At 42.9% G+C, this 16899-nt stretch overlaps 1 protein-coding gene across 2 annotated transcripts in view; it reads left to right on the forward strand.

The window, feature by feature from the left end:
• LOC122624290 (dorsal-ventral patterning protein Sog) overlaps positions 1 to 16899 on the forward strand; it is a 30018-nt gene continuing 13119 nt past the window's right edge. The window contains exons 1-2 of one of the 2 annotated variants that reach the window (XM_043803784.1): positions 1 to 617; positions 7469 to 8396. In XM_043803784.1, coding sequence (XP_043659719.1) covers positions 8051 to 8396 — 346 coding nt within the window. In that variant the 5' untranslated portion in view covers positions 1 to 617; positions 7469 to 8050. Of the gene's footprint in view, positions 618 to 7186; positions 8397 to 16899 lie in introns of those variants that run through there. The other variant, XM_043803785.1, reaches the window with a different exon arrangement.

The raw sequence follows: 16899 nt of genomic DNA on the forward strand, positions 1-16899 counted from the left end.
ACGAACGACGCCCGCGAAACGCGCACCGCAATCGATGACCAATCCGACAATCCAACCGATAACGATTGCCAGCCATCAGAAGTCAATTCGAAAATTGCGCGCGCGTTTTTGGCGACGTATTGCATATAAATCATATACATACATATGTCCATATGCATCTATACATTTAAACGAAACGAACTTGTTGAACTTTTCCATATTTCGATTTTCTATTTCATTGTTTGTTGCCTCTTTTGCCATTTTTTTTTTCTGTGAAACGTATGTGCGCGCGGTGCAATTACAGTCGTAGTTATTGGTTTTTAATGAAGCTCTTAAATTGCCATTGAAGAACGTGAAAAGTGCCAGAAAGCGAAACGGAAATTATGCTTTACACTTATGATTATTAGTTGTGGAAATTGCAGCTTAAATCGCCATTAATCGACACTCATACATACGCGTGTATGGGCGTGGGCGAATCGTTAAATAGTACTTATACTGATTGCACTACTACTACACTGCGTTTCGGCATGTTAAGGCTCGCCGTTTTGCACAGCAATGGCTATAATCGAATGCTGCTAGTAGGCTTTAAGTAATACATATGGATATTGCTGGCAGTGCTAGCTTTTGAACAGAAGAAGGTAATAATAAGAAGTGTCTAGGCAATACATTCATGACGCGCAACGTACGCGCCACCTCTACCTGCAACCTGAAAGCTCCTTCCCCTCGCGATTATCAGTCCGTCACTTTCGGTTTTAATGATCGCATTGAAATGGAATGTCATCGACCAATTTCAATTCCAATTCCATTCCCATTCCAATTCCGATTCCAATCCCTATCCAATATCGTCGAGATCGGGGCGACACACGCCCCAAAAACGAGACAATTACCCAGGAATGGGGCATGATTTCTTTTATTATTACTGTGTTTAGATCGAATCTGACGCCAAAAGGGCGACCCGAAAACAGAGAAAAAAGCTTAATCAAAAAGAATGGGAAAAATCAATCGAACGTCGATTCGATGCGGACCAGTTCCAGAACGGAAAAGGGGCAGACCGCTGGATAGTTGGGCCAGCTAGACAGATACAAAGATATATAGATACAAAGATAGATAGATAGATAGATAGATAGATAGATAGATCGATCGATCGATTGATCGGGCGAATGATGAAATTTCCAGAGCGTTTCAATAGCAGCAGAATAGCGGCAGAACCGGAGAATGAAAAGGCAACAGCGAACCATTTACAATTCCAATCGAATGGCAATTGTTGCCGACTTGCAGCATGATTCCAATCGAGGGCGTGGCAGAGGAAATGGGGCGGGGGCAAGTACCTACGAGTACGAGCAGATTGCCGTACTCGATGACGCGGCCCAGGTACTCGCGATCACTCTCGATCGAAGTCGCCAGATATGGCGACAGTGGTGAAGCGTTTAAATGGGCCCGGGAAATCCATCATAATCACAGGCACTGATATGATAACCATTGGAATGGCTAACCACAATTTGCTCGTAATGGGAAACGTATGTATGTATGAATAGTTATTTTATTTGCACCATTAAACCGACAAAAATGCCGTCACTTAGTGCAAACTTGAGCAGTCACAAACCCAAATCCAAATCCAAATCCAATTCCATCCATCAACTGATCAAACAATCGATCGCCGGATCGAATCGAATCGGATCGGATCGGTTGAGATTTTGTTTGATCGTTCGATGATCTCGAAGTGATGATGATGATGATGATGATGATGACGAGGAAGTTAACGATGTTGGCCAGTTGGCTAACTGCGGTTTTACTGCCACTTTACTTGCTGTTTTTTTTTTTTGTCTGGCAAACAACAAAACATTTACGTTGCTCACGTTTGCCCTACGCGACGCACACACATCACAAACACACACAAGGCACACACACAAGGCACACATGACGTATACGTGATATTTTTGGCCTGCTCTCGCACGGAAACAGGAAAAAGAAAGGGTGCGAGTGGGACAGGTGGACTGGCGAAGGGAGAAAGAGCTACACGAATCTCTGTTGCTAGGGTGGCACTTTGTATTTTGTATGCGGGGTTAGTCAGCTTATAAATAATGGAATTTCATTTCATCTGGGGGCTTTCTGAGGGCCGCAAACTATGGTGAACTTTCCATCGATGAAACCTCCGGAAAATTACTCAATCGCATCACACACCATTTCCTGGAAATCCTACACTCAATCTAAAGGTTTTCTCAGTTACTTCAACTTGTTAGTTTTTTATTTTCAACTAATAGGGGATCATTCATCAAATGTGTGAACTTGGAACTTAGAACTCGGCCACTCTTGATTTTTCCACTGCTTCTAACTGGTCCACATAGATGTCTCAAGTGATTGGACCTTCTGGCTTCGATGACCATCAAATCAATTGCATGTGACTGCTGTGAAATACTCGTAGTACTCAGCCACACACGCATAAGTGCATATTTATGTGGTGCACTTAAATGAGTTTTAGAATATGATAAAAAAACGTACATATAATATTATGGAATATACAAATATTTATGGACGTATAAAGGTTTAAAATACTTCATTATATGACCTTATCATATATATCCCTTTGTTTATTACAGTGCATAAATACCTAACTAAATACTGAACAATTTTGGCTTTTTAGCTGTTAGCGTAGCATTATTACTAGTGAAACATTCAAAATTGATCTCCCAAGTCGCCGATATGTTGTGCGGACTATGTAGCCTGCATTTTCTCTCAGTGTGTGCATACTTTCTGGCCTGTTATGCAGTCAAAAGCCGTCACTTCGCCGCTTCTGTTTCATTTGATGTCTTTCTGTGTGCGTTTGCCGTTTGCCGTTCGCCATTTGCCATTTAAATGAATGCAGGCATTTTGCGCTGGTGGCGATGTTGTTGTTGTTGTTGTTGTTATTGTTGTTGTGGCGCTGATGCTGCGATGCTGGTGTTGTTGTGCCGTTGTGTTGTGATTTGCTTTGATTGGCATCTAATTTATGATTGACAGTTACAAACGTCTCGGAACAGCAAACAATCGGGCCTACCGCAAGATCTCGCCAAGGCATCGCAAGGCATCGCAAAGCATCGAAAAGCAGAGACCTTATGGTCGCATATCGGCTTAGCTCTTAGCTCTTAGCTCACGGTTGTCAATCAAGCTATTAAATAATTTACAAACGAACACACAAACACACATGCAAGCACACACACATACACACTCACAGATGAGCACACTGAGAATCGAATTTATGAACTAACGTCTTGATTTACGTAGTCTTCGCTGGCTGAATGCGGTTGGAAGCTTTGACACCTTGACGGGCATTGTCAAAGAGTTTCACACTCAGCGGCACTCGCACACCGGCTACTGTTCTATCGGATTACGCGGCGTATGCGCAATGTGGCCGAGCGAGCGGCGATCGAGTATCGAACTGCCAGCTGAGGCGGCAAATGGGAAACTCAGTTTATCAGTTAGCCAGCTAGTACACTAGTCAGTTGGTCACTTAGTCAGCTAGTCAGTTGGTCAGTTAGTCAGCTAGTCAGATCGTCAGTTTATCAGTTAATCAGCTAGTCAGTTAGTCAGCTAGTCAGTTGGTCACTTAGTCAGCTAGTCAGTTAGTCAGCTAGTCAGTTTATCAGTTAGTCAGCTAGTCAGCTAGTCAGTTGGTCAGTTGGTCACTAAGTCGGCTAGTTAGTTAGTCAGTTGGTCAGTTTGCAAGTTCGCCAGCCCCCACAGAACAAAGTTGTCTGCCCGATATAGGCCACAATGTGGGGCTGTAAACAAACTTGAACACCCGACGCAGCACTGACATAACCGCTCTGCAATCGACTGATAAGAAGCTGCTATATAATATACGAGTATATAGATACATTTTTATATACGAGTAAATGGGTGGCAGCTCGCGATTGAAACTGGAAGGTGGGTGCCGTAATATTAATTGCCAATGAACCTCGCATGGGAATGTTAACTGCATCTTTTGTAGGCGCTTAAGAAAATCTAAACTACACACTTTCCATCACTTTGTGGCAAAGTTTGCGTAGTTCATAAGGGAAGGAAAACATAGCCTGCCGATTTTCTTTTGGCCCGTTCAAAGTACAACTTGGCCGGAAGGCAACACTTTTCCTTAAAGGAAAATGCCCAGCGGGCATTTCCACTGGCGTACAAAGTGTATTTTCCACCGCCCGACTGACTGTGCACAGATTGTTCAGATATACTATAGGCTATAGACTATAGACTATATGCTACATGCTATATGGCTGCATGGACATACTCGTACATAGATATGCTGTGTGTGTCATGCTGCTGCTATGCTGGCGTCGACGTCGACGTTGATGTTGACGTTGACGTTGACGTCGACAGAGCTAGCTAAAACTACATAAATCAAAGGAAAAGCATTTTTCTGTTTGCTGTTTTCTGATCGTCTAGCTGAATTTTGCTTTTGTTTCTCGGTTCATTTATATTTCTCGCAGTCGTTTTCCTCTTCGCTTTTCTTGGCGATTGTTGATTGCTATCGTTGTTGCTATTGCAATGGCATTTTGTACGCATGTTTCAGACATTTAACATTTTTTTTTCCTTTTTTTCTATATAGACAAGAGACAGATATCGTTCATATACACATACACACTGGATGTATGTATGCTTTTTTTGTTTTTATTTGTTTGCGGCGGGGCCGTGAGGCCAAAACATTTATAGGAATATTTCAAATTGCAGACGACGACGCCTCAAATGAGGCTGACAAAAGGAAAAGCGACCAAAAAGCCAAACATAAATAAAGCTGAAGGGAATACAACTGGCAGTAGAGCAGGCGAGATACCCTGTAAATGGGTGGCACAAATATGCGGCACTCGGCTGGGCAAATGCCCACTTAAATGCTGCGGAAGTGCAACAAAGAAATTGTCTTTAAATACTACAATCAAGTTGCAATTTGTTTAGTTTATAAGAAAAAATGGGGAAACAGCAAATGCATTATTTTCATTTTCCAACAGAGTCGAGTGTGCGAAAAACCAAAAGTCCTTTGGCATGAGTCGATTTTCTTTGATGTTCCCCAACGCGAAACACATCACAATCAAAAATAAATATTTCTATACAATTAAATGGGAAAGAAACACACACACACCCACTGCTTACCTGACTTTTTCCATATATTTAAATTTATTAAAAGTTGTGAATTGAGGCAGAGATTATACCATTACGATCTATTTAAATATAGCAGCGCAGCCAATTAAGATGGTTATTTTAATTTCCCTGCTAAACTAGAGATCAGGCGAGAGATTTAGGGAACCCTGGACTTGATGAGTATATCAAATATGAAATTATCTTTTTATTTTATTTTCATTTCATTTCTTTTCTTTTGTTGATGCCGTCTATTTTGGTGGATATTATTTCATACGCCTTACATTCTTGGTTGCCCGATTCGATTTGGTTGCTTTTAATAAACTAAGCCGAAAACTATTTTAATATGCTTTATTTATACTTAAAATGTGACACAAATGATTGTTAACGATATCGCGGGGTGATAATAAAATCGAACCTGAAGTCCAAAATAAAATATAGAAACGAATCAAAATGAAATGGAAAGCGATGGGAAGGGGGCGGGGAGGGGAGGAGCGGAAAGCAAGCCAATTAATTAACGAAAGCCACTTGCAAAACCGCAGAAATTTTGTCACATACCACATAATACGTACATATATGTACATACATACATAGTATGTATGAATGTATGTATATATGGTTGTTTTGGGGCGGCAGCTCCAATTCGAATATTTCAGCTTGTCATATTCGCCCGCATTATTTATTAGCAATACTTAATATATAGTTGACGATGCTTCATTTTTTTTATGTTGTTTTTTTTTGTTGTTCGCCTCGTTTCGCCTGTGATCCGTTTTCCGTTTTCCGCCTGTTCTGGGTTCTGGTTTTTAATTGCGCTCACACGTGCCGCCTGCTGTATGCTTATGTGTGGACACTTCTGTGCGATGATATGGGGATGTGTGGAATGTTTCGGCCATAAAGGGACTCGCTGCGCCGATTTGGCCAAGTGAGGAGCCTTTTGTGGCAAGGCCAAATGCGAAGATTCGCAGAATGGCACGCAAATTCCTTCTCATTTAATCAATCTTATTTTTGGAGGCCGGTTGCGTTGCGTTTCGTTCTCTTGACTGTCCGACTCTCCACTTGACACTTTTTTCTCACATTTTCCAAGGAAATTCACAATCATCAATAGTTCTTTTTATTTAGGGACTAAAACGTACTATGTGGCTACTTAAAGGGGATATGGAATGATGCTTTATGTAATAACCTAAAGTAATGTTTCTTTTACATTATTAAAATTATATTTTATTTAGCTTTTATTTTAACTTATTCTAAAATACAAATATTACACAATATTGTTTTACAATATTTTTTTTGTATTATTGTTATTTTCAATTACTTTATTTTGTTGTTGTTAAATGTTAACATTTTAAGGATCGCGAGCACGCAAGGCTGCGTTCAGAAAATCCAAAAGTATCTCGAAAACACTTCCTGAAAAGGATCAGATATCAGATACGAGGGGTTTCCATTCCGTGTTTCGGAATTTGATAAAATGGTCGATGTGCATTTTTTGATTGGCCAAAAAGTTGGACGGTTGCGCGAGAGGGGCAGGGGAGTGCGAGAGGGAGAGGGAGAGAGGGAGGGCGGTAGGGATGCGCTGGGCAGCGCCGCTCACGCCCCCGCAGCGACGTCGGCAGCGAAATTTGCACAACCAGCGTTGCGAGTGTTAGTGTTGTTAAGCGCGTTGCGCACGCGCAGTTGCAGTGGCTGCAGTTGCGCCGGCAGCGACAGCGACGCCGGCCGCGCAGTTCGCCGCTCATTCAACTTGCAAAAGCAAAAGCATCTCTGCTCGACACGCGACTCACACACACACACAGGCACACACAGGCCCATACAGGCCCACACTCACGCACACACCTGCCCTGCAGTTGCGAAAAGTGCAGGCGAAAAACAAACACGAGCGCACCCGAAGCCAAGCCGATCCCGATCGTGTCGCTGTGTGTGTGAGAGAGAGAGCGCGCTCTGCCTGCGTCGCCGTCGCCGCCGCAGTCGCTGTCGACGCAAACGCTGACGTCGTTCGCTTTGGTAGTTTATTTATTCAACCGCGTTGTTGGTGTGAACATTATTTTACCAAGCGTTCGCAGCCGCACAACACGAACACGGAGAGCACAGTAAAAACCAAACAGCAACAGAAACAGAAAATTCAGAGAGAGAGCTCTACGATCCGATACGATCCCATCCGATACGATACGATCCGATCCGATCCGATACAAAATCAAATTCAAATCTCATTCCCGATCCGATCCGATCGCCATATACACGGCGGCCCGCAGCGCCAGCTATCTAGTAGATAAAAAGTCGCCGAGAACGCAGAACGCTGAACGCCGAGCGCAGTACGCATATAGCGAAATAAACGCCAAAATACTCAACTCGCGTTGTCGTAATATACCCCTTATACGAGATCGACTCTATTTTCCAGAGCAAGCTGAAAACAGACCAGTGCTATACCATATCTACTATGGCTATATAACCATAACTATATAACTATATAACTAAGGAAAACAAGTCTCGAAACTGAAAACGAAAAGCGCAAATTTATGCAGCCGCTAAATAGAAACAAAACACAACAAACAAAACCAAACAAAACAAAAAGCTAAAAACAAAAAACAAAAAACACCGAATCAAATAGTATAGAATCAAAAGAAATATAAATGAGGAATACGAAACAGAAAACAAAAAAAAACAGCCAAATAGAATAAATCCAATAAATCGGCGCGCGAAACTCGCGTGTGTGTTATCTAATCTGCAAGAGAAGTACAAGAATCGGGCATAGAATCGGTTCTATACTCTATATCTATCTATACACCTGATATATCTATATCCATTGTGTGTGCCAGTGCCAGTGTGTGCGTGGCGACCTTTGTTTTTATATATTTTTTCTTGTTGTGCATACTGTGAAACGTGCCTTCTTACAAGCCGGTCGTCGGTTTGTCCAAATCAAATCAAATCATATATAAATAATAACAAAATACACATCAATATAAAACACATCATCATAAACATGGCCAACAAGCTGAGGAAATCGAGCGGCATCGAGTGGGCCACGGCCACCGGCACAGTACCGCTCCTGGAGAGGAGCTGCTGCCACAGCGAGGATGCGCAAGTGGAGCCACAAGGATGCCAAGCCAACACCAGCCACAGAGTACCCACCACCACCACCAGCCGGGAACAGTGCCCCATCCTGCGCCACCTCAGCCAACGGAGCCACCTGAGCCACCTGAGCCACCTGCTCATCATCGCCGGACTGCTGATGCTCGTCTGCTTGGCGGGCGTGACGGAGGGCCGCCGGCATGCGCCGCTCATGTTCGAGGAGTCCGACACGGGCAGGCGGTCCAACCGACCAGCGGGTAAGTCACCTCCAACTATTCCCAACTACCACATCTCTCTATCATATCAAATGTCACCATCGCCGCTTTGCCCATTTTCCCATTGCCGGTGAACAAACAGCGCCGGTTGCTCAAATAGTTGGGATTCCTAATCTATTTATCAAAGGTGGGAAAAACAATATTCCACATCAACATCGGGGTTTTCAAAAAAGGTGTTTTAATATTTCGAGTTAGGATCAAATCATATCATATCTTTAGTTCAAGGGGTACTAACTTAGTTTTCTACCTCCGCTGCGATTGCATAAGTTCCCAATGCCATTGCGCATACGCCGTGTCGTCTATATGACTATATGGTTATATATGTTTTTATATGGTGCGGGGAAATCCCCGTGCCCCGTAATCACAGGTAGAATTCCAGCCGGTGGCGAGGCGGGACCTGCTCGCACCTCTAATCCCGCCTGGGTTTTCGGGACCTGGGATATTCCCGACTGCATAGCATGGTATAGCATTGCACTCCCTCTTTTTTATTGTCCAGTTTTTAATCCGGAAAGCGGGAATTCCCTTCCGCTCGCTGCCTGCGCTGCGCAGACGCGTCGGCGTCCGTAAGCCGCTTACCAAGATGATATGGGTATACCCAAAGCGGATTCCTATATAGACCATATACCATAGACCATATACCATACACCATAGACCATGGACTATAAAGCGGCACCCAAGTGCAATTTGTTGCAACTCACACGCTTGATTAGCTGCATTTCCTGTTTGCCCCCCTTTTGTATATATATATGCACATATATATCGCATACTATTATGTTCCCTAGTTTTTTTACTATTTCTTTTTCTTGGTCCGCTGCCGCTGTTGCATTTTCAATTATAAACAGATTGCGGTTTACGCTGCAGCGACTTTGAAACGTTACTCGGCTTACACACCAAATGCGGCAGCAGCTCGATAGTAATGATGATTAACAGGTTATGTTAGGGCTTAGTTGATTCCCCGTAGATCCCGGGATTTGTGCCGGAACCGGAACGAATATCGAATGTGCAGAATGCATACTTTATGTGCATTTTGCACAACAGCAGCGCTTAAAGTTAATCGTGCAGATCTATGGTTTTACAACTTCTTATATCGACTACCGACTACCCAGCAAGATAACTCGGCAACTAAGCCAGCTAAATGGGAAAATTCTTGGGCCAAACCTCATCTCCCAATCACCAGAGTCGTTCATCAAAGTTTCGCCCAAATCGCTGGTCGTTTTCATAATGCAGAAACGGCTAAATGAGTTGAGCTCGGTAATTGGTTCGGGGCCACGATCGTGGGCAATCGCAGATGGCACACTTTGACGCCCACGCGCAACTTGGCTTGCATCCTACCTACAACTCGGGCACCCACTTCCCGCGATCTCTGTTTATACAAAGTCTTAGCATAATTTAGTCGTTATATGGCCGCGAGCCCCCATGCCCCATAACCCCCTCTAACCCCCCGAACCACAGACACACTTATCCGCCGTCGTAGCCGTCGACGTCTCTCGTTTTTATTTTTAAAGAAAAAGAATGAATGAATGAAAAGCCAACGCACGGGGCAGAGTAGCAACAACTATACCAAAACAGTTCTTTTTTGGGCGTCCGCTGCTATTTCCCCCCTTTCCAGTTTTTTTTCTGAGTGTTTTTTGTTGGATTCGGAACCCAACTGGTGGCTAATCAAACGTCAAAGACCACGCAGACAGAGCCAGCTAACTACCAGCCAATTCGTTTTGTTCATTTCGCATTTAATTTAACTGATTAACAAGCTGACCGACCCCTTCGCCATCCACCAGTCACTACCAAGCTCCAAGCTCCATGCTCCATGCTCCACCATGCTCCATCCATATCCGACCATATACCATTCCCATCAGCTACCCACGGTGCCGCCATTCGTCAGCATAATTCATTTATTCAACTGTCTGCCGCCCAGTTAGGTGTTAAAAAGTTGTTAACTTATTTTTAATGAATGCGTGTAAAAACACAACACTCACACACACACACACGCAGTCAGGCTAAAAGCGAAAAAGCCAGCGGAAAAAAAACATAAGAAAAAACCAAAAAACCGACCGACAAAAAACAAAAAAAAAAGAGGCAACACAAAAACCGAAAAAAGGCAACGAAAAAAGATCAAGATGTGCCTACGTAGAGCAGCGTAGAGGTCTCAACAAGCCGCCGGCAACGGCAAAAAATCGTTCCGTTCATTTCGTTTCGTTTGGTTTCGTTTTGGGATCTCGGCAAACATATCATGATCAGCGGCGGAAAACGAAACGAAACGCGAAGAAGATGGGAGAAGCAGGAGCTGCATGGCCAACGCCGAAGCTGCAGATACTCTGGCACGCAGATATTAAGATACTTTGATACTCAGATACTTTAGATACGCTGATACTCAGATATTCAGATACTCTGATACTCAGATATTCAGATACTTAGTTACTTAGATATGCAGATACTCAGATATGCAGATACTCTGAAGCTCAGATACTTTAAATACTTCAGAATCTGTAACCCTTAAACTTCAGCAATTTGGTCAAGTCTTTAGAACATAGCTTTTCCAATTAGATCCAGCTTAGCAGATGATTTTTGCTCATAAAACTGGAGCCTATTCTATATAATTCATTATATTTGATGCATTTTATAGAGCTTTCATTTGGCTTAGCCTGGTTATTATATTTCGGAAAGCACTTAGCCAAACTAGTCAGTGGACTTTAAGCCAGGGTATAGCACATACTCGTACAGCCAAGTGGGGGGATCGGCACGAAACACGTTAAGAAAGAGCGGCCCAGGGGCGTGTTGCCAGTAAGGGGGGGAGTGCTAAAGGCATAGCCAAAGCTAAAGCCAAAGCCAAAGACTGTCTGACGTTTGTTTGGGGCCGTCTGCGACAGCCACCCGAAATGAGCCACCGTCGTCGTTGTCAGTCGCATGTCAGCCGGCCAAAGAGGGGGACTTGGCCCGGTCCGGAGTTGCCTCCAATGGCTGCGATGCCACCAATCCCCAATCCCCAATCCCTCTTATCCCCAATCCCCGATCCCCAATCCCCAATCCGACACGAGGAGGAGGCAACGGTGCCAGGCGAAATGCAACCAATTTGTTGCATTTGCCACACAGACGCGTCGCCGCAGCGTGTGGGCAGAGGAAGCACTTAATGCCCACAAGGTGTCAAATTGCAGAAAACTCCGCTTCGCCCACCCCGAAAAAAGCCAACTTATGGGGGAAAAAAAACGAAACCAAAAAGTAATACACACACCGAAAAAAAAGCAAATCAGCCCATGTGTCTGGCGTAAATTAATTTGGCCAAGAGCGTAGGCAAAATAGATACGATACGATCTCATTGAATCGAATCCGTAGGCTCCACGCCGTTTCCGTTCCAATGAATGAAGTTGCAATTTGATTGGGGCAGCGAAAAGAAAACAAATACAAACACCAATACAAATACAAATGGAAATAGAAATAAATGACAGGAAACCTAAAAAGAGATAGGCATAGTCAGCGGAAAAGGGACAGGAACAGCAACTGCGACTGGGACGGTGATGTTGATGTTGATGGTGAAAAGTTGACAGCTAATAACAGATTTGTGCCGGGCTCCTTTTTTATGGGCGCCATCCATCTGCATCTGCAACTGCAACTGCAACTGCATGTGCATCTGCATCTCGCGGTGGCACTTGCCATGCCTTTCATTAGCACATGCCGCATTCTTGCCATGCATTAATTATCAAGGCGCAATCAGCGCCACATGCACACCCCCCTGTTAGCCCCAACTCATATGGGGCCTTTCTCTAAATGAGAGATGCATTCGCACGCATCATCTAAATGGCGGATCGCTGATAGGCGGTATCTGAAAGCGCACTGGGGCTTCTATCAGTGGCCGAGCATCAAGTTGCCATGTTTCTATGGCTATTTTATGGGATTGGGGCATTCAATTTATTGTACAAAACCCCTACGGCTAATCAACAGTAGTTCATTAACAGTTGATTAGTTCAACAACTAGAAATCAACAACACTCGAAAGTATAGCAATCGCTTTGAATTAATCAACAACATTGTAGACTGTTTCAACAACTCAACAACCGAAAGCCTACAACAATAAAGAGGCCTAAAAATGCATCATATATACCAAATATATAGTCAAAATATTTAATAGATGTGCAAAATAAACCCTTTGATGAGCATTTCAACAGCCAAGGCAAACAAATATAATATGATAATGAGTAGGCTGCATAATATTCAATGTTTCGTATACAAAATTGCTGGCGATTTTTGCCGCCAAACCGAACCATTGGCAATTGGGCATGCAATTGCATAGCTCGACAATTAAATTTACCCTTTAATAGTCGCACATGGGGCAAATCGTTTGCCTAGCTTCTAGTTTTGTATTCGATTTGGTTTTCCTCGCTTTTCGCCGTTTTTCGCTCTTTGCGCTGCAAAAACGCCCACCAAAACAAGAAGAAAAAATCGCCAAAAATCGCCCGCAAATCGCGTGTCGCGTGACGCGTATTTGCCGGCTGTTTTTGTTGTTGTTGTTGTTGTTGCTCGCCCATTCATTGCAACCCCAAAAAAATACAAAATACAGAAATACAAAAATAAAAATAAAGTAAATTTAAAATACAAATCAAATAAAAAAGAATACATCCTCAGCATATTTGTGCAACTTATCAGCGCATTTAAAATTAGCCAGCAACAAGAACAACTTGCTGTTGTTGTTGGTGTAGTTGTTGGTGTCGTTGTTGTAGCTGTTGTTGGTTTAGACATCTGTGCGGGGCAAGTCGCAGTCGCGTGATTTGGTTTGTAAATGGGAAGGAAGGCGAACACGAACACGAATGGCAGTGGGCTATACATACATATTGGCGGTTGGGGGAGGGGCAGAGGGGGGCTGTATGAAAAATGCAAAAACTAAAACCAAAAATAAAAATAGTCATTGAAAATGTTTACGGCCAGGACGGGTCCTCGTTGTTGTTGCTTGCCGACTGTTCCAAAATAGCAAAAAGTCGAGAAAAGAACAAAACAAACAAACTCGCACGCAACAAAAGCGGAAAAATAGGAAGATACAAATGTACATATATATGTACATACATACATACATAAGCTGCAACACAGATACTGCAGATACTACAGATACTATATACATAAATGAACCATAGATCGTTTGGTATTCACAGACGGTATCCGAATTGCAGTCATCTTATTCAACGATTTATGGCAGTCCGCAAATGAGTTTATCCAGGGATTATAGCATTATACCAATTTAATTAATTATAGCATTTAATTTACTCGAAATTATTGAATCATTCTGCGTTTTTGTGCTTATCCAACACAACTGCTTTTCTTTCCTTTTACATAAGCCAAAATGCAGCGTAGGGAAATGGCTTTCTTTCCCTCTTGCGTTCGTTTCTTCTTGTTAGCAATTCTTGGCCACAAGAATTGAAGAAACGCAAGTGGAAAGAAGAGAAAGGTGAAGAAAAGAGAAGAAAGTAAATGAAAGGAAAAGAAAAGAGAGAGAGGGGAAACCGAAGCAAGCACAAGAACTGAACGAGCCCCCCTTTTTTTGGTCTTCTGGCTTTTTGGGGCGTTTCGCAGCGGCTTTTTCACTTTTGAACTTTGTTCCCCCCCTGCAGCAATCTGTAAGGGGGGAGAGGGGGGTAGTGGCGGTGGGTGGGTGTCACACCTGGGTGGGTGGGGCAGCTGAGGAGCGGAGGGTCATGTTTGCCCATCGGTTTGGTTTTGTTGTTGTTTGCTTTGTTGCCACCGCCAACCGATGTTTGTTTGCCCCCCTCCCCCCCGCTCACCCCTCACCCCTCCCTCTCCGCGGCTGTCATAAATTATCAGCGAGCAAGCGACCACAAGCGATGATGACAAGACTCCCCTCCAGCTACACTGGGCGAAATCGGGTGGCAGTTGCACATACTCATGCATGCGCCCATTAACAAAGTGGCAGTGTTTGCATTTTAGCAACCGAACAGAGTCAGTGCACCCGTTTCTCGCAGTGCAACGTCTGCGAGCGACGCACTTAATCAACCATTAGAAATCTTCATTAGAACTGGCGTGTCCCCAAAAAAAAACAGAAAAAAAAAAGTAGAAAAAATTAGAAAAAAAGAGAGTACTGTTTGCTTTGCACTTAAATAATTTAATTGCTTATAAAACAAACAAGTCGCGCTGGCGAACGAACCATTTGAACAAATATTTCATTTAGTTTTATCGCCCCGTTTTTTGTTGTTTGCCGCCTCCAACTCATTCCCATCAATCCCATCAATACCGCTGGACTGATTGACCGCCGGACTGATTGACAGTTCAACACTCGTAGCTGTCAAATGTTGGAGAACCCGAAAAGTGCAATCATCAGTTTTCCGTAAACTCAGATAGATTTTCCTCCCTCGCCTAGCAACAAAAAGAATATCAACATTTAGTTAATGTGCTGCCCGCTTTTCATTGGATTTTATGATGGCCAGCGTTGAGCTTTAACATTTGCGCTAATTATTTTGCCACAATTAATTAAGGCGCAAAATAAAAATAACATTAAACAAGAGCAGCAACAAAAACAACAAATGTTGCGAGGGAAAATAAATAAATATACATATATGCGAGTAGAAACAAACACATACATATGTGTGTGCGTGCTATAGATAAATGAAAACAGATTCGGCCTGGTCTATATATCTAGTATAGCTCGCAGAAAGCTATATGCACCGATATCTGTGCTGATCTTTTAACTCAATTAAAAGCGCGTACGAGCGCCAAAATTTTCAAAGGCACTTCGCGCTGTCCCTGTATATAGCCAGCTACATATATGTACATATGTACATAAGCTATATACATGTCTATATATTTGGACACATATGTGTGTGTGTGTCTACAAAAAATAGCCGACAATTCGACGCCGCTGGCTCTGCGTCATGTGAGTCAGCGACGTCGACTGCGCCGTCGACTGCAACGCATTTGGCAACAGGCGAAAATCTTCTGGTCCATTTTCCTTTTGGCCACCAAAAAGCAAACAAAAAGCCAACAAAAAGCCAACAAAAAGCCAACCAAAAGCCACCCAAAAAACCACCCACCTCCCCCCAACACCCCGCCCATTGCTAGGCCTTTTTCGTGGGTCCTGTTTTTCTTTCGAGTGTAATTAGCACATTGCAGCAGCACACAGCAGAAATGGAGACCATTAGTTTGTTGTCTTAATGCCGCGCAATGCGAAGTGGCACACCACACAAATTGGTCGCAGAATATTTCATATATTCCAGCTTAAAATTTTCAAGTGCTTAAAACTAATTCAAAGGGCTTCCTAAGCTGATGTTCAACAGTTTCTAATATATTTTCATTTCATTTATATATTCATTTAATTGTTGGATTTTTCTTTGAATGTTTATTGTCGCCTGGCAACTGAAAGTGCTGGCAGCGAGGATGTCTTTAGTATTTTTAACATTTGTTTGCTAATGACTCGTATGCCACAAATGTTTGCCCAGACACTTTCGAGTTTCGGCTTTTTGTTGCGCTCATGCACCATAATTTGTTGCACATTGTGAGTCAATGCACTGCGAAAAATTGGGGAGGAGCTGAAGGGAGGCGACGAGGATGAGCGAACGAGTATGAAATTTATTTCTAGACATTTCGTCTTAAATTAAACTTAAAAATAAAGCATGTGTGTGTGTGTGTGTTTGTGAGTTGCTGTTGTTGTTTCACCCACGCTGCCATTTCGCAAACATTTTTGCACAGAATATTTACACGGCTACTCACTCGTAAATTGCGCAAAAATTTCGATGTTATTCGCAAACAGCTCTGTCAATCAAATGGAAATCAGCGAAAATTAATTCGCCCATAACCGATGAAAATCAAAATCAAAATTCGGTTCGTTTCGTTTCGCTGTTAAGTGCATGGGCAAACAAACAAACAGCGAAACTTTGCACAAAAACAGCAAAATTGTAATTGTTATTATTATGATTTTGCGGTCATACATCAAATGTGTCTAGACAATTTGTGGTGTGTGTGTGTGTGTGTGTGTGTGTGTTGCCACAATGCCAATAATAATGGCAAAAAACCAACAGCTGAGCCCCAAAAACAGGAAGTGGAGTGTCAGGAGAGCGAGATAGCAAGATAGCGAGCAAGCGAGATAGCGCCAAACACTTTTCCACTCTTGCACCATTTCCATATCATTAGCATTTGATGGCATTCCCCAATTAAAATTATGGTCTTAATCACACCTTACTTAGGCTCAATTGTTTTGTTTAGTTTTCTGGGTTTTTTTTGAGTTAACAACTTATCATTTTGGGGAGCTCTTGGAATTTGTAGAATGGCATTACTATTTAATTAAAATCTATTAATTTGATTGTTATGCGAGACACAATTAAAATCTATTAATTTGATTGTTATGCGAGACACTTTTCTGCTCAAATGTGTGACAGGGCGAGATCAAGACTTGCAGTATGATTAATTGGCTTTGCCTGCGGATTATCGCCATATATGTACATATATATATATATATAGTACTGCGAGTATATGAATGTGCCCCCGAAGCAGCGATC

Source organism: Drosophila teissieri, chromosome X (genome assembly GCF_016746235.2).
Source record: "Drosophila teissieri strain GT53w chromosome X, Prin_Dtei_1.1, whole genome shotgun sequence".
In the NCBI taxonomy this organism is placed as follows: Eukaryota; Metazoa; Arthropoda; class Insecta; order Diptera; family Drosophilidae; genus Drosophila; species Drosophila teissieri.